The 25,616-nt window shown below is 41.8% G+C and overlaps 1 protein-coding gene and 1 long non-coding RNA gene across 3 annotated transcripts in view; one reads left to right on the top strand and one right to left on the bottom strand.

The window, feature by feature from the left end:
* Positions 1-467: 467 nt before the first annotated feature.
* Positions 468-18,184, bottom strand: LOC138405396 (uncharacterized). Of its 2 annotated transcripts, none has more exons than XR_011239130.1 (4): positions 16,216-18,184; positions 7,669-7,907; positions 4,820-5,087; positions 468-711 (listed from the first exon to the last, which is right to left on the bottom strand). It is a non-coding gene; the product is annotated as an uncharacterized lncRNA (long non-coding RNA). The 2 variants fall into 2 exon arrangements; XR_011239129.1 differs by lacking the exon at positions 468-711 and adding an exon at positions 2,413-2,717.
* The window catches only part of onecut2 (one cut homeobox 2), a 32,201-nt gene continuing 17,492 nt past the window's right edge, over positions 10,908-25,616 (top strand). Inside the window, exon 1 of the mRNA XM_069513676.1 lies at positions 10,908-12,536. Within this exon, the coding sequence (XP_069369777.1) occupies positions 11,336-12,536 (1,201 nt within the window). The 5' untranslated portion in view covers positions 10,908-11,335. The remainder of the gene's footprint in view (positions 12,537-25,616) is intronic.

The raw sequence follows: 25,616 nt of genomic DNA, 5'->3' as shown, positions 1-25,616 counted from the left end.
CACGTGACATCGTATTAAAGTTAAACACAACTTTCATCGAACGAGGGCCGATCACACTTCACTGATCTGAAAAGGCACAATTAATAAATGAGAATTAAGGAGATTAATTAAAGAGTAATGCAACAGGAAGCTTGAGAGGAGAGTTCAGAGTTCAGAGATAAAGAGAAAAACTTTATTGATCGCTGCAGGAGGAAACCAGGTCACTGCAACACAAAGAATCTGACGGAGGAGACAAAAAGAAATAGTCATCAACACATAAACAAATAAGCAAATAAAAAAAAATCTGTGCAATTTTCCTCATGAAGAATTGTTGAAATTAATCCTTTTATTCAGGTTTTGTTATTAAAATACTTGTTAATTATGAAGCAAACACATAATGAACGATATGAAGACGTTAAGTTAAAGTCTGATAATGAAAATAGAGGAAACTTAATTAAATTCACTTATTCAACAGAACTTCGGTCTGAAGAGAATTGAAATAATAAGTTAATGAAGCTGCAGATCAAAGAGAATCCGGAGTGACATGTACTTTTAATTTGAAACCAGTTCTACTCATTTGCTCTTTTCTCCACTTGAACCATGTGGAGATATGAAATATTCATGCTCCTCTTCCTCCTCCTCCTCTTCGTCTTCTCCTCTTTGATCAGAAGTGTGAACATTCAGAAAGTCTCAGTCTGCAGCCGTCGCCCTGATGGTCGGCACCGCCGCCGTCTTCAGGCCGAGAGGAAATCAATAAATCAAATGTTATGATTAAAAGAGCAACACGCCGGAGGACATTAAATAATCATGGAGGGAGGAAGAGGAGGAGGAGGAGGAGGAGGAGGAAGAAAACCCTGAACTCCTGTAGTTCAGGAATGACCACCAGGACTTTATCATTGTTGTTGTTATTATTATGGGATTAGGAAATTGTTCCTTGTTTGAAATAATCTTCTGGAACATGAATGTGTGTTGTTTGTTTGGACTCAGTCGACTTATTGTGTCCTGGTCGTCCTCTGTGTGTCCCCAGGTTCACACAGTTTACTTCAGTCCACTGCTTCAGGTCACAATCTAAGTTTGTCAAACTTCACTTGTTGTTTTTCTTTCTTTTCATTTTTGTGGAGCTAAAATTTAAAAAAATTTTGAAATAATGATCTAAGATCACGAGTCCTCACAGGAAGTCAACATGAAACATTCAATCATTAACTCCTAAAGAAACAGGACATTTAAAGGAATAAGTTTATAGGACAAAGTTAGTGCCGAGAATAAAGTGTCCAGTTTATCTGCTCTCGTATTTTTCTTTTATTTATCAAGTGAAGATGTCGAGATCTAAATTTGCACCAAAATAAACTGTCGTCTGAACAAACTGTCTCATGTTAAGAAAGTCAAAGTCAAAATAAAGAAAAGGATGAAAGTCGTTGAGAGACATTCTTTAAAATGTAGGAGATGTTGTATTTCTAAGGATTTAACAATTACAGATATTTTAAAATTCAAGCTGTGCTATGAAATTATTATAAAATCTTTAAAACTGGGACCAAGACATTTTATAAATGTATTTGTTGTTTGAATAAAGTCACAGAAACAGATGATTGTTTAAAACATAAAACGATTTTCCATCTGCTCCTCTAATGAAACTTTAATTTAATTTATCATCAAAGTCTATTTTTCTTTCAATGTTTGGTTTAAAAGAGATGAAGTTAAATTTATGTTTTTCATTATTTCCTGTTTTAAATCTCTCTCTCCAAATCAAGATTCAAATATATCTGTTACAAAAGTCATATTTTTACATTTACACATCAGGTCACACACACACACACACACACACACACACACACACACACACACACACACACACACACACACACAGTGTTCACTCAGAGCTGCTCTCAGATCACTGAGAGGAAACTGAGCTCACATGGAAATTCATCACTAATATTGATCTGAATTAACATGTGTGGCTTCTGCCTGTGGCCATGTTCTCTGTGATGTGTGTGTGTGTGTGAGTGTGTGTGTGTGTGTGTGTGTGTGTGTGTGTGTGTGTGTGTGATTGAAGTGGGTTTAATGAGTAGAGACGATGAGCCCGTTAATGATGTGAATTATGAAACGTATCCCAATTAAAAAACAATTATTTCATTATGTTTATATATAATATAAATATATATATATTTATCAATAAATATCACAAATTATAAAACATAGAATCAGTTTTTACATTGTTTATATTATTATTATAAAAAACTGGAAATAAGATTTTAAATTGTGGTGAAACCAAATGTTTTTTATTTGATCAGAACAATATTTAAAAACTTGTATTAATAACACAGATGATGAAGTAACTCAGTGAATCACTGAAGCCGTAGATTCATTGTTCTTGTATATTAACTTACACACGTTGAGTTTATGGAACATTTAACTTTCAAAATAAAATCTGCTCTGATAAAAACTCCTCAATGAACGAGTCTCTGCTGCTCCTTCTCCTCCTCCAGAGATTTTCTTTTGTATAAAAACTTTAAACGTTGTGTTAAAAACTGTTTCTTCTCCTCGTGTGTGTTTCTCTGAGGTTTATTTACTGTTAAAAGGTTTTTTTTGGTTTTTTCACTCTCGAGGATTTCACATCTATGAGACAGTACAAATAAAATGTGATTGATTGATTGCTCCACATTTCCTGAGAGGGAAACGACAGCGAGCGTTCATGGCCTCGGTTTGTGTAAAGTCCTGCTGCAGCTCCGGGCCTGAACAAACTGCAAACACAAAACATTCAAAGAGGAAATTTACTCATATTTACAAATTGAACTTCAGCTCTGCGTCCAAAATATTACAAAATTAACAATCTGAGTGAAACCTATTTACCGAAAGTACTGGAACTATGCAAATATTTACCAGTTAAATATTAAAACTCTGGTATTAGTATTTTTTTATAACTTATGACTGTGTGGTCGTGTTTCTGACTTTTACAAATGTTCAACCTGTTTCAATACAATCATTCAATATCATACATATATATATATATATATATATATTTATATATAAACATGTAGAATTATTATGATCAACATTTTTAATATTATTTCCTGTCATTTGTTATATGTAGAATGCACAAAATATAATTAATAACTGTTTTATCTTCTCTATTGCTGAATATACTGAATAATAGATGTGGACATAATATTATTACACCTTTGTTTCACTTCACATATTTTAATTATCATTGGTTTTTTTAAAACTTTTAATTAAAGACATTTTAATTAATGTGCAGTGTCCTTCTGAAATAAATGTTGACGGATCCATCATCCTTTATTTTTAAAAACATGGCTGCTCTGTTTAATCAGTTCTGTTCCTTCTGCGTCTGTTCTCTTTATTTCTTTGTGTCGTTGTTGTAGCAGCTGATAAACTCAGAAAGTCACATGACCTCTTGTGAAATTTAGATTTACTTCACCTGTCTGACATATTTAAAAAAGGATCATAAGTGATTTTAATAACTCAAACTTTGTATTTGCTGTGTTGTGCTGTGTTGTGTTGCAGTTTATCATCGGTGAAGGATGAACGCCGGCTCGTCCTCAGACTGACTGAGATGAAAGGCTGTTAAATGAGAGTTTATTTAGAGCTGGAAACTCGGTGGTAATGGCGTGCGGTCACATTTGAATACAGCGGGTTGGCTCTGCACGCGGCCATTGTGTTCCCATTAAAAGCTGATTTCACGGCCAACAGAACCACAACAAAAGAGGCAGCAGGTCCAAAAAGTTTGAAAAGACTTGAGGAGAATAAAGGAGGAAGAGGAGGAGGGAGGGAGGGAGGAGGAGAATAGAAGAAAGAAGGAGAATGATGGAAGCGTGCTCTTCTTGGAATTTCAAAAACTCAGAAACAGTTAAAACATTTTAAATCTCAGAGTCGTCTCCATGTTTCTATGAATCTGTGTTTAACATCATTAACGATGAGTGACTGATCTATAACCACAGAATATTTGTATTTGTTTATAAATGTATCACTGACTTGTAAATCTATTCATATGAGCCTGTTAATTAAATTCAGATTTCTATTAGTCTTTAGTTTTTTAAATAAATCTAATGTCTTTATCTCTGTTGACACATTTATACATCTCTAATCTGTATAAAATACGTACATGTAAGTTTATAAAGCTATTTTATTCACATATATATATTTATATGTATATATATGTCATCTCTAAAATCTTTTTGCCCATATGTGTACTGCACTTTTATATAATTCCTATTCATAAACATTTATAAAAACTAAATATTCGGTGGTATCTGTACACGTTTCTACAAATTAATATAGTTTGAGATTTTTCTCCAGGAAATAAATCTCTGTAAATATCCATGTATGATTTCAGAATAACTTCCTAAATCTTCTCTGCATATTGAAAAATATTAAAAATATTCAGGCCTACAAGTCAAAATGTATAATTCGTCTACAAGAATAAAATGTCAACAATTCCAATAATTACTTCTTTGAGTTTTACCTCCATAATATTTATAATATCTAAGTTAGTATTTCTAACAGCCTCTAAATTAGATCTGTTCCATTCTGTATATCTCTGCATCATTTCTATATATTGAGGAAAATATATATCTAGTATAATTCAGGTCTTTATATTTTATCTGTGTTTTATCTTTTCTTAACCATTCTATATTTACATTTCATTAGTTTCTCATAATCTCAACATGCTTGTCTTTCTATAAATCTCAGTAAAGGTGTAAATATCTGTATAAATCCCATAATATCTGTACATACTGCTAAATGTTAGTTTTATATTATATATTATACGTTTTCTGTATATAACACCAAACATGGCTGCCACCAAAACACACAGAGCAGGACTCACCACATCTAACCACTGCAGGAGGAGGAGGAGGAGGAGGAGGAAGAGTTTACAGCCGGACAGATGGAGCCCCATCCCAAAACTGCTGGGTCATTTAGAGAGAGAGAGAGAGAGAGAGAGAGAGAGAGAGAGAGAGGATGACACTGGTCAGACTGAGAGAAAAGAGAGAGAGAGTCAGTGGGACAGATGCGAAGCAAAGCGGAGCGGTGTTTGTCACCAACGCTGTGGATTAGCATGTGGTCTCCAGCACAAAGCTGCAGATCAATAACTGCTGCTCAGTACACAGCAGATGGTCCAGAGGGACAGACAGAGAGACAGGAAGAGAGAGAGAGAGAGAGAGAGGGAAAGACAGAGAGACAGGAAGAGAGAGAGAGAGAGACAGAGGGACAGACAGAGAGACAGGAAGAGAGAGAGAGAGAGACAGAGAGACAGAGACAGAGAGACAGAGAGACAGGAAGAGAGAGAGAGAGAGACAGAGACAGAGACAGAGAGACAGGGAGACAGAGAGAAAGACAGAGAGAGAGACAGGGAGGGAGACAGACAGAGAGAAAGAGAGAGAGACAGACAGTTAAGACCATATTAAACAGGTAAATTCACTGGACGGTGTAAAATGCTCAAATGAAATTTAAAAGATAATAAAAACCGCCAAATATAAAATCAATGACACTTCATGAATATTGAAGAAACGATTACGGCAAAAAAGAATTTGCTGAATTTTTACGATACAAGTTTAAATTGCTTTAAAATATAGAAACAGATCGTAGCTGATAAAATGTTCGTTCGTCTGCAGCTTCACAAGAGCAGTGTTTGTAATTATCACAGTTTTAACTTGAAATAAAAAAGTATTTTAAAGAACACAACCTCAGGAAATACTGCATCTTAAAAAAGAATATGATTCTAAATACTTTAAATTAACGGAGCTCCTGAGAGCTGTGAACTGAAAGCACAGTAAATAAAGAGCCCAGCATCATGACCCTGCACACAGTGGAGATACAGAAGCTAATGATTATCTCACCAACGTCTGCAAACAACACACACACCGGAACTTTACCCTCACGTTCAAGTGTCAACTCACATCTAGTCTCCACATAAAAACAGTGTCAGGCTCATATATTCATTCATATTATTATATAATATTAATTAATTAATCACGTCATGGTCGTGAAACAGATCCAAGAAAAACATGAAATAAAACACGTTAATAAATCAAATTATGCTGAATTATGAATTTTGGGAGGTTGAAGTTTTTTCTGTGCATCGACCAACTGATCTGATTCATGAGGGGACGAGTTACAAGTCACTGTCTCTCTCTCTGAAGACACAGGTTCAAATCCCTGCTCTACATAATGGTTGGTTAGTACTCCATCATCCTTCTGTTGGTCAGAGTACACAGTGTTCAGAACGAGCACACAGGATAAAGGGTCAGGGTTAGGGTTAAGTTAAGGGTTGGTAGGTAAGAGAGGGGTAACTGAGCCCATCTCATATTTAAGGTGGCAGGAGGTAAAAGTTGGTAGGGTTAGGGTTGGGGTTAGGGTTAGGGGTTAGGGCTAGGGTTGGGTTTGGGGTTGATAGGGTTAGGGTTGGGGTTGGGGTTAGGGTTGGGGTTGGGGTTGGTAGGGTTAGGGTTAGTAGTGTTAGGGTTAGGGTTGGGGTTAGGGTTGGGGTTGGTAGGGTTAGGGTTAGGGTTGGGTTAGGGTTGGGGTTAGGGTTAGGGTTGGTAGGGTTAGGGTTAGGGTTGGTAGGGTTAGGGGTTAGGGTTAGGGTTGGGGTTGATAGGGTTAGGGTTGGGGTTGATAGGGTTAGGGTTAGGGTTGATAGGGTTAGGGTTAGGGTTGGGGTTGATAGGGTTAGGGTTGGTAGGGTTAGGGTTAGGGTTAGGGTTGGGGTTGGGGTTAGGGTTAGGGTTGGGGTTGGTAGGGTTAGGGTTAGGGTTGGTAGGGTTAGGGTTGGTAGGGTTAGGGTTAGGGTTAGGGTTGGGTTAGGGTTGGGGTTAGGGTGAGGGTTAGGGTTGGGGTTAGGGTTGGGGTTGGGGTTAGGGTTGGTAGGGTTAGGGTTGGTAGGGTTAGGGTTAGGGTTGGGGTTGGGATTGGGGTTAGGGTTAGGGTTGGGGTTGGTAGGGTTAAGGGTTGGGGTTAGGGTTAGGGTTGGTAGGGTTAGGGTTAGGGTTAGGGTTGGTAGGGTTAGGGTTGGGGTTAGGGTTAGGGTTAGGGTTAGGGTTGGTAGGGTTAGGGTTGGTAGGGTTAGGGTTGGGGTTGGGGTTAGGGTTAGGGTTAGGGTTATTAAAAGTTAGTGGTGGAGTCTGTAACACAAGAGATTCCCCCTCTGCCTTGAATAGTTCCAGATAACGACACTGACCCTCAAAAATATTTATTAAAGTCCTGGATGTTTTGTGTTTCTTTACACTAGATAGATGAATGTTCGATGTCAAAGTGAATTTGTGATCGCAGCTCTGAGTGTGTGTGTGTGTGTGTGTGTGTGTGTGTGAGTGTATTGATTCTTTCACGGCCTGTCAGTCTCAGCTTCTCAGCCGTCGACAGTTGACCTGTTAAAACAGTTTCAGTGACTTCGAGGGGAAAAGTTGTAGGAAACGTCAAGACCTCGTCAGCGAGCTTGTGGCAAAGACTCATGGGAAATGTAGTTCTTGGGTGCGCGTTAATCGTTTTTAAATTATCAAAAAACGAGGGGGTGGAGCTTGAGTCAATGCTGTGCAGTGATGTCAGTGTTTTTTTTACATCGTCATGTTGACTCCTAACTCTGTCACTTCCTCCCCTCGTCTCCTCCTCCCCCTGCAGCTGCTCCTTCACAGTATCCCTCCCCCATCTTCTGGATCCGCTATCCTCCCACCTCCTCACCTCATCCCTCCTTCTTCCATCTTCTGCCATCCAGACCATCGCTGACGTATCACTATCCCAGGTCCCTCTCTTCCACCATCTTCCTCCTCTTTTCCTTCTTGTCCTTTTTCTTCAACTCTTCCTCATCCTCCTGCACCACCCGCTCATTCTCTCCATTTCCTTTCTCTTCTCTCGTCTCGCTGCGTTCTGGAATCTCAGGCAGAACCAAAAACATCGACAGCCTCTCCACAGCTGAAACTCTGGAGAGAAGACAGACGGACAGTGGGACAGATAGAGGGATGCACAGAGGGATTGATGGACAGAGGGATGGACGGACAGACAGGTCGTCCCTCAGCAGACCCCCTGCCTGTCTCTCTGACAGCTGATCAAAAGGAGAAAATGGGTCAGGCTTCTGTTCTTCTGTCCTTAATTACACAACAACCTTTTAAACAAAGCAACATCTGCCCGACTATACCCAGCCTGCTCCTCCTCCCCACCTTCTTCTTCTTCCTCTCCTCCCTCCATCCTTCTCCTCATCCTCCCTCTCATCACTCGCACACAGTCGAACACTTTATCCAAGAAGTCCACAGTTTGATGGAACGAGGAAATAAAGTGGAAGGTCAAACTGGTTTACTTTAAACAACCCAGAGTCTTTTACTCAGAAATAAATAGATATTTTCTTGGGTTGAAGCTTTTTCCACATTGTGGGACTAGTAAAGGATTATCTTATCTTATCTTATCTTATCTCATTTTATAATTGTACAAAAAATAGGTACACACAAAACTTTAAATTTTACTTTTCTTTTGTTGCTGTTTCAAGGAAACTATAATTTTAACATTTTATGATATTTTACAAAAGGTTTTAATTGAAACAGCTGCGGAACTAAAAAACAATCTTTTTAATATCTGGTCAATTCCAGTTTATTTATTAATCAAATTTAAAGCAACCAGAGTTAAATAACGTCCTGTACAACAAATAAAGATATATACATGGAGCATCTGGAGGGGTCCAGGCATGATTTAGTGGAGTAAAAGGGAATTACCTGAAAAATAAAGCTTTATAAATGAAGTACAGATATATGAAAAATACATATGTTTTGGTGAAATATATCTCATGTTGTTGACGGAGATGGAAATAGACTCTTTCACTTTAAACCTACGACCCTGACGTCATTGTTGTGGAATTATTATTAATCTCATATAGAGTAAGTGACTTGTTGTTTGTGTTGTTTTATGATGATGGATCAGTGAGTGAAAGGGAGACAGAGGGACAGAGGCAGACACAGTTATTTCACCGTCGTTTGTCCTTGGAAGTGTAATGAATTGTAAAGTGAACAGGCTACAGGCCATAATGCTCTTTCAGTGCAGCTCCCACGCTCATCACTCCGCCTGGAGCCTGTCGATAGCGTCCCAGCAACCGACCAGCACATCATTTACCCTGCAGCCGCCACTCAGTGCTGAGAACTGCACATCTGTCCCACTACAATACAAACTGTACCGACAATATTAATAAAGATAACCGAAAATAATAAATCAAATCAAATCAATAAATCAAGACATGTTCTGCCACAAGACAAATCATCTTGATCGCCCCCTGTTGGCAGAGTGCAGTGTCGGTCATAAACTCTGCCTCCTCCATGTTAGCAGATCAAAATAGAATCAAGTATCCGGGATAATTTAGCTTCATGTTTTGTACAGTGAGAGTTTACACCACAGGGGCAAAGTTTTAGCTAAATGTAGATTTAATAGAACCTTTTGGATTTCTATTAAAAACATGTTGGACCGCCATCAACCAAAATATCTTCGTAAAGGGCGAGGCTCAGCTAATCTCGTAACTATAACTCTCTGAGAATTAGTCCAATTGTCATAAATGTTGGTAGCTATCTTCAGGCCTTAGTTGGGAAGAGGCCTGCCAGAGCATTTTCAGTTAGGCCTATAGGAGGCGCCACAAACCCTGGACTGTTATAAAGATGGATTAATTGAGCTGGCACCTTACGACACAAAAGAAAATGTCGTCTGTCACTTCACTTCTGGTTTTATCCTCGTCTTTACTGCGTCTTGCTTCCTGTCGACTTACTTTACCGCACCGGTCGGAGGCAGCAGGTGACGAAGGGCTGAGATGAGATCAAATTTTAATGATCCCTGTGGGCAAATAGCTTCTTAGCAGGAGCGACGGCAGACGACAACAAGAAGCAGCTTGGTCCCTGTGTGTTACAGAGAACTCACAGATTGAAGGTGGTTTCTGTCTCTTTCACAGTCTGTACAGTGGACGTCAGCAGGGTGTAAATATGCATCACTGACTCTGCACACATTCACTGCAGGAAGCTTCCAACCAGCCCGCCCCCTGCATCAACACAGAATCCATTTCACTTCACTCAGACCTCAAATGTTTCTCCGCGTCTCTTTGCTCAACCTGACGGTGACGTACAGCACAATGGAAAATCCTTTGAGTGATTTTACAGCAAAATTATTAGTGATTATTTTAATATCAGTGTTATTTATTATCTTGTGTTGTTTAAAAAAGCAGGTTTCTTTTCTGTTTTCCTGGAAATTAAATTATTAACGTTATATTTATATCAAAAGGGAGCTTATAATTTTGATAAATTAGGGTGGAAGACATCTTCCAATGTCATAAATCCAAATGATCCATTTAGTAGTTTTTAAACGATCTATTGACAAAGTGTAAATTGTCTTTTTTTTCACCAGCTCTTTCACAAACTCTTTCACAAACTCTCCTCCACGTTGTCATCAATAAAACTTCATCTGCAGAGGGGGATCGTGGGATACGTTCAAAAGCTCCAGAGCAGCTAACAAGTGAGATATTTTCCCACCTGATGTTTCTCATGAATTTGATGCTCAGATTATAGAAATAATAAATAATAATAATAATGATGATAAATTGTATTCACACAGAACCTTTCAAAACACAGCTGCTTTACAAGTTAAAACAGGAAAACAGTTATAGAGCAAACTGAAATGAAATAATATATCAAATCTATATATATTTTTTAAAAGTTTAAATTAATGAATTTATCAGAATTCAACCAAATCAAAATGAGGATCATTTGTTCCCATTCACCATAAATCTGTTTTATGATTTAACAGAAATATTATAGAATGAAATATGAATAATTTACTGTGAATTACTGAAATATTAGATGATAGAATAATATTTTATTCCAGCGATAATTAAAGAATCATGTTTTCACTCACTCACAGCAGCTTCACAGTTTCACCGCTGCGTCCATCACAGCCTCTGATTGGCTGATCGATCCCCACGCCCCGCCCCTCGGGTCCCCTCCAGCCGCTGTGATTGGCCGCACGCGCCATCCGTCAGGCGGGTGAAGCCCCTCCGGTCGGGCCCGCTCCTCCGCCTCCTCCTCCCGCAGCAGGCTGGGTTGAGAGGTCGGGTAGGGGACCGTGGACAGCTCCGCTGTGAGGAGCAGAGCAGCGCCGGAGGAGGAGAGGCTGGACATGGGGGAGCCGCCGCACAGGCCCGCAACATCGAGCTGAAGACACTGGTTCATGTGCACAAAGACCCGGAGCCGGAGACACCGAGGGAGGACGAGGACACAGCCGAGGAAAGTGAAGCAGGAGGGGGACACGACCACTGACCCATCCCGGAGCACCAGGGGGGGAGAGGAGGAGAGACAATTCCGCTCGACCCGATGGACTGGAGGACAGATGAATGAAGACCGCCTACACTAACGCCTATCGATGCCTGGCCAAGGACCTGGACGCGTACGCCATGAACACGGACATGACGATGGACGGCATTGGCAGTCTGCATGGCGGGGTGTCCGTGAGCTCCGTGGCCCCTGACGCGGAGCTGATGAGCGGCCACAGCCCGCACCACGGCCGCGGGGGCTCGGCGGGGGGACACGGGGCGGCGGCGGCGGCGGCAGCTGCGACCCTGCGGATACACCAGGACCTGGCGTCCCGCTCGGCCATGGTTTCCGGCATGGCCACGATCCTGGACGGCAGCGGGGAGTACCGGCCGGAGCTGTCGCTGCCGCTGCACCACGCCATGAGCGTCCCGTGCGACACGTCCTCTCCCGGGATGGGGATGAGCGGCACCTACACCACCCTGACTCCGCTGCAGCCGCTGCCCCCCATCTCCACCGTGTCGGACAAGTTCCACCACCACCACCATCACCACCACCACCACCAGCGGCTCTCCGGGAACGTGAGCGGGAGCTTCACCCTGATGCGGGACGAGCGGGGACTACCGGGCATGAACAACCTCTACAGCCCCTACCACAAAGACCACATGTCCGGGATGGGTCAGAGTCTGTCCCCGGTGCTGGGCAACGGCCTGGGCTCCATACACAACACCCAGCAGGGTCTCCACAACTACGGCACGGCGACGCACGGAGGCCACGACAAGATGCTGAACTTCGACGCGCACCACACTGCCTCCATGCTGGCCAGGGGGGACCACCACCAGCACCGAGGCCTCGGTGGCCCCGCGGCCGGGATGATGCCACACTTGAACGGGATGCACCACCCGGGGCACCCGGCTGCCTCCATGGCGGGTCAGCACCCCCACCCCCATCTCCAGTCTCCATCCCACGGGCCCGTGTTGGCTTCAACTCGGGAACGACCGCCCTCCTCCTCGGGGACGCAGGGGGGGAACAGTTCGGGGCAGCTGGAGGAGATCAACACCAAGGAGGTAGCGCAGCGGATCACGGCGGAGCTCAAGAGGTACAGCATCCCCCAGGCCATCTTCGCCCAGAGGGTGCTGTGCCGCTCCCAGGGGACCCTGTCGGACCTGCTGAGGAACCCCAAACCCTGGAGTAAACTAAAGTCAGGCCGGGAGACCTTCAGGCGGATGTGGAAGTGGCTGCAGGAGCCCGAGTTCCAGAGGATGTCGGCCCTCAGACTCGCAGGTAAGAGCAGGGGGACCTCACGGTGCCACGCTGGAGTTCAGGTTGGCTTTGTGCGTAAAAGGAATTTGAAATGTTCTTTAAAAAGCGCAGAGTCGTTTCTCCACAAAGCTGTTTTCTCTTTTCTCCCCCCGCTGGCTGCTGCTGTGGAGCGTCTCCGTGCGCTCCGGCTCGGATCAGGGACATTTATTTAGAATCGCTGGTGTTATGATTACCACCATTGATCAATAAGAAAAGAGATCGATGGGAAATGACAAGGTCACGGGATTTCCCTCCAAATGTCCCCTCTCTCTCTCTGCCTCTGCGCCGCGCACTAACCCACATCTCAGCCCCACGTCCCTGTGCGTAATTCTGCTCCAGGTTTCAGCCAAATCGAGGAAAAAGGAGCTAAACAAATCTAATTATCAATTAAGAAAGAGGATAAAATAAAGAGCTGAAGTGGAGAAGACGAGTTCCTTGTTTGAATGTGGTTATTTTACACTAAATTGAAGGATTGAACATTAAAGTTCTCTTTAGTTTTTGCTTGAATTGAATCATTTGGATCGACACATGTTTCCTCTCGGTGTTTTCCACTGAGCCTGTTGAAGTCTGGTTGTGTTATTATGGTGTTATTATAGACAGAGAGGTGTGAGGAGGAGGAGGAGGTTTGAGCCCGAGGAGGTGATCACAGAGCTGTGACATAAACACGGAGCATCAGTGGGTCTGGTGCCCCCTCTAGTGAGGAGCTGGGTCCCAGCATCGAGCCTCTATTGTCTGCAGGGAGCAGCAGCAGGAGCAGGGATGGAGCAGAACAAAAAGGAGCAGGAGGGTTTTACAGATCTGGATCAGAGTGTGGTTTATTCAGGTTTATTCAGGTTTATTCAGGTTTATTCAGGTTTGCAGGAATAATGTTGATGTTTAGTTTGTTTGTGCAGAATTGATCATTTTATGGGAAGTGTTTCTGTGCAGATTTTTGAAATCTGCAGATCATTGATCATGTTTTCATTTCACACGTGACAGTAAAAGATTTACTGTTAGTGTTTGATTCACTGAGCAGCTAGTGTGAAGCAGCATTATCGTAACACGAGTTCAGAGCTTTCTCCAGTTTGAGTCTTCAGCTGTGTCAATGGGCCTTTTTGTTTTAAACATATATTTCTGCAGTTTAAAAGAAAAGCTGGATTTCAAACAATAAACAACGAGGTTTCTGATGAAGAGTGTGGAGGAAGAACACTGACGGACGTGTTGAGTAATCTCAGTGGCTGTTTCGAGCTTTGGGAGAAAATACATTTGGTTGTTTAAAATGTTTTCATCTTAGAAAAAAAGGAGATTTGTCTCAGCCAACAACAGAACATTAGATTTCAGATCAACTTAGAAAACCTTTGGTTCTAGATGTTTCAAACTGTGACACAGTCACTGCTGCTGCTTCAGGATAAAAAAACTTGTTTCACCTTCGTTCACTTTCTGTGATTTCACTTTGTTTGGGTGCGTTTTACTGATCGGAGTGAAATGCTTCAAGTCTCGTGTTTGTATTTTTAAATTTAACCTTGTGTGACCGTGGCTGTCAGAAACTACAAGATACACATTTACATGTATTACTTCTCAAAGAAAAACTTAAAGTTACTGTGCAGAGACGAGAGGTTTAAAATCAAATGTATGTAAATATACACACAGATGAAATCACTGCAGGGAAATGCACAGTAATCAGAATTAATCAGGTTGTGTGTTTTATTTACTTCCTCAAAGATTTTGCAAATAATCATGAAAAACATTTGCAGGATGCGTCTGAAATAATTTGTATATTATAATATTACTAAAGTGAGTTTAACTGAACCAGACATCAGATAAATATTCAGATCAACTGAAGGTTTGAATGTTTCTTGAACGTTTGAGTCAATTCTTCTTCAAATTATACAAAAAAAAAACAATTTTAACCTAATTTATTTATAGAAACAACTTCAGGCTTCATTTTCAAGATAAAAGATTTTCATTTAATTTCTATTATCTATCATCCAAGGTGGAGCCGGACTTTACTAATATTAAAAGACTTACTTGTTATTTTTATTAAAGATTAAAAAACCTTCTATTCTTATTTTAGAGAATCAAACATCCTGTGCTTTATTCTGGCAGCACAATAATATATCTACTATAATGATTAACAGTTGTTCTTCATGTATTTTGTGAAACATTTTAGAGCAGCTGATATTTCTAGGCCTCAATGTGAAGAAGTATTGACTCTTTATTCTCAGTTAAGTATAATAATACTCTCTTATAACGAAGAGTACATGTCAAAACAAATATCGTGTATAAATGTAAAAACAAAATGACTTAAGAAAAAGATATATTAGAAATAGAAATATTCCTAGATTAGTTAAAGTATTGTGTTTTTTTTAATTATTATTCTAAATTACGTTATCTAGTAATTATATGACAATCTTAGAAATTACACAACTCCTGTTGTTTTTTAAAACAACAATAATTTAGCTGATAAAAGATAAAACTTTGTCGATCTTCAGGAAATAAACTGTGACAGAATCTGCAGCAGAGTTTATCAGTTGATTTGTATTCAGATGATTTTCACTATGATAGAGTGAATATTCTATTTTATATTATATAATATATAAATATATGTATATTATAAGGCATTTTAAATATCACCTCAATTACTTTCTGTTTTTATTGCTAATCATTCTAAAAACTAATGTGTTTTACTTTGTTTCCCAAGTCGATTAAAATACAGTTTATACAAACAAGACTATTTTTACATATCGTTAAAAATATTCCAAAGTGAGTCCTGAAAGAACCTTTAAATGATTTTTTAAATATTACAACTATGACAAATCTCCTGTTTTGTGACGTTTGAATAGTAAGTTTATGTAAATTGTGTTGTTTTCTAAATTCTACATCAAATTTCAATCATATTACAAAGTTTAATTGTGATATTCAGTTTATTAAAAAAAAGTTGTCATGAGATTTATTGTTTTTTTAAGAGAAATAATTTATGGTATGAATGTTACTTTGGTTTAAAGCAGAATAGGTTCTCATAAAATAACGATCAATATAAACGTATTAATCTTTGGTGATTAATAGAAATCGAATCGTCTCCAGAAAACCGTCTCATATTTGTTCCAGTTTTAAATTTCTGCACACGCTGACGTGGATCAGATTATCTCCGCAGGACGTCCGTGTTATTTCATTAGAGCTCCTTTGATTTTCAGGGCGTTCGTTTGATGATGGAGGTTAAAAGGAAGTGATGTGGTGGAGGGCGGAGCTGGGGGGGGGAGCGGGGGAGCGTTCATGTGATCTGTTGTAAAATGTCAGCACGAGGAAACGCAGCGAGCAGCCTGGTCGTTCTACTGCTGCGCTCATCCTCTCTGAACGGAACACTCGCTGCTGCTGCTGCTGCTGAGACGATGTTTGGTTTTTCAAAGTTTCCACAAATCAAACGTCGGATTGAAACTCGAGCTGAATATCGATCCACACTTTGAGACCGGAGCTGAAACAAACACCCAGTTTATTCTTCTTCAGTCGTGAACCTCGAGGAACACAAACCATAGACAGTAAATAAAGATGGACGACATGACGACTCCCAGAAGTGAAGCCAAATCATCGGGATCGCCCACTAGTGGCTGGCTGCAGTATAGGTCCCCGCCTCCTCCGTGTTTTAATTAGTTATTCGATGATGTAGAAAAGAACTGAGACTCACCCTTGATTGGTCGGCTCCACAACATGGCAGCGTCCGTACCCTGGACATTTTGGCTTCATTTCTGGAGAACGCGGGGATGTGTCGTCCATCTTTGTTTACAGTCTGTGTCGAAAAAGGACAAAGCAGAGCAGAACAATGAGGACATCAGGTTCTGATTCTATTTCACTGACGTAAACCTGGACCGGCACCTCAGGTCATCTTTAGATGGACGTATAACTTTTCACATGTTTCCAGACCAGAGGTTGTTGGTTCAGTTCCGACCCGGCTCTTTGCTGCGTGTCTCATTGAAAATAATAAATATATAAACAACAGAAGGTTTGGGTCACTTTTCCACTGGTCCCTCTAACACGTGGCTCTCCTCTGAGATGTGAAAGGATTAAATCATCGTTCACTCTCGTGACTCAGGTTTTGATCGGGTTCAGGCTCGATGGGCAGAGACGGACACGTGACTCTGGGGTGAACGTGTTAGTTTAGCGAGATGAGAGATGAGAGGGTTAGCGCCTCAGTGTTCGTGACGTTGAACTTGACGCACCGGGAGAAAACACAGAAGTGGTGAAAGAGACTCTCGCCTTTCATTCACCTGTTTACCTGCGTTTTAAAAAACCAGGGTTCAAACGTGTGTCGGTCCCTCTCCTCTGCAGCCGTGAACATCTTCCCATCATCCCACAGCTTCCTGCTCGTCTTTAAAACGATTGTAGAAACAGAGCGAACCTCAATTCCTAGATCAACAACGCTACAAGCGGCCAATAGAGCTGAGGTCAAAGGTCGGAGCTGCAACACTCGGACAATAGATGGAGCAAATATTCCCCCGACCCTGAGAGGAGCAGAGAGGAGCAGGGAGGAGAAACAAATAAGAGACATGAGGCTATTCTGGGTGTTTGTCTCGCTGAGTCTGCTGTTACATTATCTTCATGCTCTGTGTTCATAACAGTAAAAACCATCAGCTAGTTATATATATAAATATATATGCAAATAAATAAGAGAAGAAAATATAAGATCAGGATTAATACAACTTGGTGGAGGCGATGAAACACGACCCTGAAGACTGGGTGTCACCGTTTTCAGAATATTTCAAATCTAATATTTTCCCTAATGGCCATGATTCCATGATTTAGCCTAAAGTATCTTTGGATCGTTGGATTTGTGTGTTCGTGGTTCTGGCTCCTTTGTTTTTCTCCTCAGATTCATGACTCAGTTGTTTTCAGGGATTCAGATAAACCGGTTGTAAGTTGGTGAATGTTGATCTGTGTGGAACTGGTTTTGTTCTCAGTGGAGAAACAGATACTCAGATCTCTGTAAGTGGGAATAACAGCCTCATCAAACAGCCTCGTGAACAGTGCAGGAGGAAAAAGAACCAGAATAAATAATGCAGCCTATAAAACAATTACTACTAATTGTTGCAGTGTAATATTCATCAGTAGAAATATAACAAGAGTTGAATATTCATCCGTATATTTCTCATTGAGCGACCTCAGATCAACCTGCAACCTTCTGTCTTCAACCTTCATCGTTCTAATCATGATGAATATCCACAATTCAATGTCGACGTTTTATCCTGAAAACATTCTTGGCCGTAGATCTCAGTCGTGTACGGGTTGTAATCTGGTTAGCAGACATATTTTAAAAGAATAATCTGCGAACACAAACAAAGGGCCTGACTCCAGCATCTCTCGACGCCTCTCACATGAACTGTAACGTCGACCGTGAGTCAGAGCTCGTCACCCAACATCAGAGCTGCACCTCCACTCCTGCAGCCAGGTTCCAAAACCTTGTAAACATCCTGCACAGACGAGCGGAGGCTGTAACAGCAGCAGATTAATGCCCCGGGGCTCCGCAGCGACACAGTGCGCTCAACCACTCATCCATCACGCTGGGTGTAATGGTCAGGTGTCCACAAACCTTTGGCCACATTTAGTCTGAGTACAGTTTTTGACGAGAGGATGAAAAGAAACAGAACAAATGCACAAAATCACAACGACAATAACAGAAAAAACACTTCTATCGCTCTAAATATCTGTCTGGAGCTTTTCCTCTCTGTCTCCTTCCTCATTTTCTTTCTCCTGCCATCTTTCTCCTCCCTCTCTCTCTCTCTCTTTGGGGGGAGGTATTATGTGATTGTCGGGGGAATTGAACACAAGAGCCGAGGCAGCAGCGGCCCGATGAATTATTGATGGGAATCTCGGCGTGACCCGCCTCGGTCTGCTCACTTCACTTCTTCTTCACCTCGCAGTCGGGTTAACCAGGCAAAATGGAGGAAGGGGGCAGAGAGAGAGAGAGTGGGGGGGGGGGGGAGAGAGAGAGGGAGTCCATTGTTTGGTCGGAGGACGCTGCTCGTCTGCGACTGCAGGTGAATTATGGATGAAAAGAAAACGATGCTGGAATCAGTGCGAGCAGGGAACAGCTCACATTAAAGACGCAGGAACACAAACAGTCGACTGCAGCACAAACAAACCTGAACTCTAATAAATTACATCCACATTAAAACACGGAATCGTTTCCATCGGACGTGTTGTTGTCGTCGTTTCAGAACAAACTCTGATCTCGTTGATTTGCATTCAAATCATTCTCCTGCACCACAGTTTGTTCAGTCTCTGTTTTAAAATCGACGCCTGCTAAAGAGGTTTCACATCAAATCCTCCGGGACAGAAAACGAGATTTTGTAGTTTGAGCGACTCGGACGGTTTCTATGGTTCTTAAAAAGAAAAGTAGAAGAATCCACCAAATGCAGAGACATTCAGAGTGTGTGTGTGTGTGTGTGTGTGTGTGTGTGTGTGTGTGTGTGTGTGTGTGTGTGTAGATCTGTGAATGTCCAGATAAGTCTGTTCGACTGTGATGTAAGTATTGGCAGATAATCTATACTGGTCTGGCTCTGTTTTGCATCTGTTTGATCAGAGCTCATCAGCCGGATCAGATCTTTGTTCATTGCTTTTGCTGTTTTCCTCTTATTTGTTGACGAGAAGAAAAAACGTTGGGCCTCATCAGACGTCTCCATTAACGTTCACTTAGAGTCAAATCGTCCTGAAAATCTGAACGACGCGCCTGAATATTTTCCATTTTACGCATCCTGCTGCGAGCAGACATGTTGCATTATTAATGAGGCGGACTCTGCTTTATGACACCGATTACCAGCAGTTACTCTGTGTGTGTGTGTCTGTGTTTGTGTGTCTGTGTGTGTGTGTGTGTCTGGTCTTACAGTTTCAGACTGTGGGAATACAGTTTGTGTCCGTTTTCAGGGTTTGTGCTCTGACCTCCTGCATATTCACAGGCTGCTATCGATCTGTAATAATGGATTTCAGGCTGCTGAGAGGAGACTTTTGATGTTTGTTTGTGTGTCAGCGTGAGAAGATTTGACAGAAACTGTTTTCTGGGTGTTGAGCTGCACGACTACAAAGTTGTGTGAGAGTCTTGTGTGTGTGTGTGTGTGTGTCCAGAAGAAGAAGGAGCGGACGACAAGTTTGAAAATGTAAGAGTTAGAAAGACGTGAGCTTTTCAGATCCCTGTAGCTCGCTGGGTGGTTCACGTTGCATTGTGGGGGATGTGAGTGAATGGAGGAAGGAGGTTGTGGAATATTAGAAATGAAATGTAAATATCCATTTGACCACAATCACCATCTTTCCCTGATCGGGTCGTTGTTGAACTTAAAGCTACGCTGTGTAACTGTTATGGCGCCCCCTGCAGCCACACGTGTTCAGTGACTCTGTTGAATAAATAACGAAAAATAAATATAGGATGAAAATAATAGGAAACATTTAAAGGACTGAGATCTATGAACGTGCGCGATAAGAAATCTGGATCTGGTGGATTTAAATGTGGTTTCATGGGGGGACGGGTTTGATTTGTTGTCTCAGATATGTGGCTGGACTCAAGAGAGACATGAGCTCCACTGAGTGACGTCGCAGTCCGAGCACTGTGATCAGATCTTGTGAATATCTGGTGGACAGCAACAAACACAGAAACACTGAATGCATCATATTCATTCCACAAAGCTGCGGCCTCTTTATCAAACCTGTAAACTCCAGACGTCAGCCTCGCGAGCTCAGACTCTGCACAGCCTGCTCCCTATAAGAATATCAGAGGAATAGTGTAGTGATTTTTCGTTAAGACTGTCCGCACCAATTACGCTGCTCCGGCGGCGTCGGAGCGATGGAAGCGCTGCCGGGGCCGACCGGGCGGCTCAGGCCGAGGGGAGAAAATGGTCCTGTCGCCGCTTTATTACAGCGGTCAAATCAAACGTGACACGTGGACTCTGAGCGCATCGAGGCGCCGCACAATCAGCCCGAGCTACACAACACGACACACAAACAGATGCAGGGAGCACAACAGCAACACAATTCTGAATCATGCACAAATCACCCATATCAATTCTGTTTCACACAGTTTAGCCAATTTGCTCTTTAAGGTGCTTCAGTGCCGGAGTCTCATCTCACCGCAGAGTCAAATCAAAGCCTACATTTCCCATCAGGCCCTTTGTCTTCTGAAAGAACACGCCACAGGTCATTTCTCTCCTTCCACAGCTGAAACTGTAAATCTGACACGGTCGACACTGTACCATTCCGCTGCTGAGTACTACTACGACTACTCTGTGTTTGAGTAGTATTTACTGCAAACGACTTTCACACAGAAACATTAGACTCGTAAATCCACACAGATCATTATTGTTGTGGTTGATTCAGCTCGTGAAAAAGCTGTCGAATCATTTTCTGTGTTTCCAGAAGAGTTTGGTCAAATCTGAGAGAATAGCACATGAAGTCATCGGTTCATCTCAGCTGGGAGTTTAAATATTTCACAGAAAGTTTGAAAACCCAGAGACGAGGCGTTTGAAAGCACCTAGCATCTCCAGTTGTTAGCTTCTGTAGCTCATGTAACATCTGCTTTTAAATCTGTTCATCTCTATTTTCTTATTTTGATGAATTCGTTTTTTCCTCTCATGAAGAACTTTGTTACCTTATTAAGAAAAGTGCCTCACAAATAATACTAATTATTATTATTATTATTATTATTATTATCACAGTAACTGTGACGTGAATGTGTGTGCACGACTTTTCATTTTGTAACTAGACCTTTGCTTTTACATCAGGAGCCAACACGTCGGCCTTCTTTAACGTGAATGACGCAAACTGAAACTGATTGAAATCACATGATAAACAGGAAGTAGCTGACTAATGGTCGGGTTGGGATACAATAGTTAGTTCTTGCTCCCTTTGAATATTTTAAACAAATATTTAACGTCAAGTTTGAGATGTGGTTCAGTATTTCACATTAAAACATTAATAACAATGATTTTCTTTTCTGTTTTTCCCTCATTACATTGTTTTTGTCTGGTGATGTGTAGTTACCGTGAAGTGTTTTATCAGGAGCCTCTTGACAACAACATGATGCACCTCAAGAGGCTTCTCTCAAAGGTTCCAGGACGTATCCAGGTCCGATCAATACTGGAAACCTGTAGAAATGTAGAATGGATGTGGAAAAGAAAGTCTGGATCTTATTGGGGTCGTGTTGGTATCAGGAGGAACGTGTACGCACTGGCTGATCAATTATTTACAGCATATACCAAACATTATGTAGGATTGATTTACTGATGTTTATATGAGACACCTTTAAATAGACCGAGCCCGCTGGACCTCTCTACCCATTTGAATTCTCCTCCTCTCGCTCTATCTTTCACTCCTACTCTTTATCCCTCCCTCTCGTCTCCCCCTCCCTCGGGTTAATTAGTATTGGTGTCACCGCGCGGCTGAAATAACTCTGTCCAGAGGAGTAATGAGCGACGACAGGCGGGACGAAGGCGTCAGGCCACAGGAAGGGTTCACATCGAAAGACAAACTGAGTTAGAGAGAAAAGAGGGAAATGAACACGGGGTCTGATTTGGCTGCGACCGATGAGGATGATTATTATGAATCTTAGAGTCATTATTCATTTGTTGTTATTATCGCTTTAAAAAGAAAATGGAGCTAAAAGCACAAATATTTTTTCTGTTCCTGCTCAAGTTTTTCTCTTATTTTGGTTTCTGTGTGTGTGTGTGTGTGTGTGTGTGTGTGTGGATGATGTGGAGGATCGATGGCTGTAATCCCGAGCAGATTAAAAGAGCATTAATACTGGCAATGATAACGTAAACGCTGCGGACCCAGATCTCCATTGATCTGCAGGAACCTGATCCAGACCTGTTCCTGGAAGAGATGGAGAGAGGGGGGAGAGAGAGGGAGAGCAGGAGAGAGAGAGGGAGAGAGAGAGAGAGGGAGGACAAGCAGGGGAGAAGCTGCATCTCTGCAACAGCTCATCCCGCAGAATACTACTAATAATACTTATAATACTGCTACTAATAGACTTTTATAAATCTCTCTCGGGCCTGAAACTGAGAAACGAGTAAAGTCGCTGGGATGAGATTGGGCCTGGGCCGATAATCAATTAATCAATTAATCAATTAATCGCACGATAAATTAAAATGAACTCGATAATTTTGCCGGCCTCGATATATCGCCATGTGCACGCGCGTTTGTTTGTCCTCGTCTCTCGCCTCCGAGCTGGATGGATGACAGGAGGGTTCACTCTGTGCTCGGCCTCAGCACCTGGGGGGGGCGCTGGTTGCAGAACGAACGGAGTGAACCCTCCTGTCAGTCATCCACAGCCTCTTTGTTTTTCCGCTAGCATTAGCCACACATGCTACACGCACAGCGAGTGAGCGTCGTGCGGAGAAAAGACGTTTGCAGAGTCTCACGCCACAGCCCCGGTGCGGGAGCCAGGTGTAAAGTGGTGGCAACAGAACAAAGTTGCGTGCTCACCTGAAGCATCAGCACCGGACCCAGTTTCACCAGCTGTGGGGAACATGTGCAGCTCGAGATGCAGAACCTTCGTCCCGACAGTCAACACGCACGAGGTGTTATAATATAAACAGAACAACGCTCACAGAAAGTGAAGTTCTCTGCATCGTAAAGGTAAAAAACACTGAGAAATAAAAGTGTATTGTCATTATTGTGATTTATTATCATGTGGACAATAATATCGTTTATCGGCGATAATTCGTGTGACAACATATCGTCCAGTAAAAAGTGTTATCGTCCCAGGCCTAGAGGAGATTTTAAAATTTGCGTCATTTTAAGTTTTATCTGTAAAAATGCTGCATTTGTACAGATGAGGAGCAGAACGATGACGGTTAATGATGCTCGGAGATATTTACCAGCACAAACACGTCAGTGTCTACCCATGATGCTGTGTGACGTAAACACGAGTCGGTGCTGAGTCAAGATTCTCCGTCTGTCGTTTGGGAACATTTACATATATGCAGTACTTTTACCCTCGAATGGGTTTTGTATGTAGTGTCGGGCTGGTGTAAAGATAAAGAATTTCCACCTGTGCTGAATATCTGGATATTTAGTTTAGTTTTTTAGTTAATTTTATATAGTTTAAATAGTTTCAAGACAACTTGACAATGATTGCAAATAACTCTTATATTGTCATAAAGGTTTGAAAACAACATCTTATCACGTAAATGTACACATCGTATATATATATATATATATATATATATATATATATATATCTATGTGTGTGTATAGGAATGTTTTACTCCCTAATTAAACTTTAATCCATTTTAATCAGGCTCTGATATTTATAAATGGAATCAAATGAAAATCAAACCCCATCCATCAATAAAACCAAACAGATTTCAACGCTGGTCGTTATTTTCCTCTGAGCTGCTCGGCTGCTGTAGATTTGGAGCTGGAAGCTGCAGAAGCATGATGTGTATCTGACAGATGGGTTTGAAGGGAATCCTCCTCTATTTGATTGGCCCACATAACTGGATTCATTAAGCTGAATCTGTCTGTTATTGGATTAGGTTTCACATTGGATGGATGGGATCCAATTGTAGATATTACGGCCTTTAATGGAGACAGGTTCAGCAGGAGAGCGCGAGCAGGAACATGTGGGACGGAGGTAAAACTACAGATAAAGAGAGGAAATAAAGACGTGAACAGAGGGAGAGCGAAAAAGGAAAGACTAAATGACAAGCGGCAGCGTTTTGGCCAAAAGTATGAGGACACATCTCTGCACCGAATCTCTGCGTTTCTGTCTCTTCGGTGTTTTTCATCTCGAGCTGCTTCTCAGGAAATCTGATCGACTTGCATCACTGTCCGCGGATCGTTTGGAGACAAACACGGCGGTGAGCGGTTTACCAGGACGTCCGTTTATACCTGCCCAGCCTCCCTCTGATCAATGGCTGATTACAATACAACCTATTGATCAGGGAATATTATCTTTGTGCCTGTGTTTGCTCTGTGGGAGCCGAGCGCTGTGAGACAGGACGGCAAAAATACACACAGCTGATAAGAAAAGGTACCGAGAGGCTGGTTAACTCATCATCTATTAGTCTGTGTGTGTGTGTGTGTGTGTTTGATGTCCACACAAAGCTCCTCTGTCTTATCCTCACTGTCAACATTCAGCAGGTTAAAGGTCAGTCACTGTTTTCTCTGCAGTTTTTCAAACTTTCTCTCCGGAGTCGATCAAACTTGGATTTCACTTGAATATGTTTTATTGTTCTACTACTTTTCCCCCGGCTCACAGAATCACTACGTTTCAAATGAAGGGAGGAGATTCATCCTCATTTGGAAAATCACACGTCAGATACGTCAAAAATCAAACGGCTTCCTGGTTTGAATCCCGGTTCGCTCGTGGAGTTCGCCTCGTGTCTGCGTGGGTTTTCTTTGGTTTTCTTTAGACTCTAAATTGAGTGTGACTGGTTGTTTGTGTGCAGTAAGATGGATGAAATATCTGTATGTGAGTGAAGAATGTCAGTGTTTCAGGGATGTAGAAACATTTTGACTCATTATGTGAAAACTATGTCACAGTTTAAGTATTTTACATTGAAAAAATAGTTTCTGTCACCACACTACCCATAATTCTTTGGGTAATGCACGTCACCGTGTATGTTAATGACTTTAAATAAAAGATGGATGACATGGCAGCTCCCAAAAAATGAAGCCAAAACATTTGGCCCGCGGTGGCTGCCTCCTCCATGTTAGCAGATGGGACATGGACCAAACTAATTAAAGTAGGAAGGTGGTGTGGGTACTATCCACTAGTGCAGGATGGGACCATTCAGATCTGAGCAAGCGTCGTCCATCTTTACTTCTGGTCACTGGGCCACGTTGCTCCGCTGTGCTCTGTATCTGCTGCAGGTTTCAAACTAAGTCCATTATTTACTCACGTTTAGCTCTGCTTTGTCCTCCAACACCTCCCGAGGGAAATATGAGGCTTTTTATCTTCGAAACGTTCAGTCGCCAACGGTTGTTTGGTGCTGAGAAAACAGAGAACAGCAGCCGTTCAGAGAAATAAATACAGCTTCTCCGAATCTCTGCTGCTGAAGCTGAAACACGTCAGCAAAGATGAAGCAGAAAAAATACGTA

The sequence above is a fragment of the Paralichthys olivaceus genome, chromosome 18, assembly GCF_024713975.1.
Source record: "Paralichthys olivaceus isolate ysfri-2021 chromosome 18, ASM2471397v2, whole genome shotgun sequence".
Taxonomy (NCBI): Eukaryota; Metazoa; Chordata; class Actinopteri; order Pleuronectiformes; family Paralichthyidae; genus Paralichthys; species Paralichthys olivaceus.
Note: the sequence above shows the minus strand (reverse complement) of the source record. Positions and strands in the feature narration are given on the sequence as shown.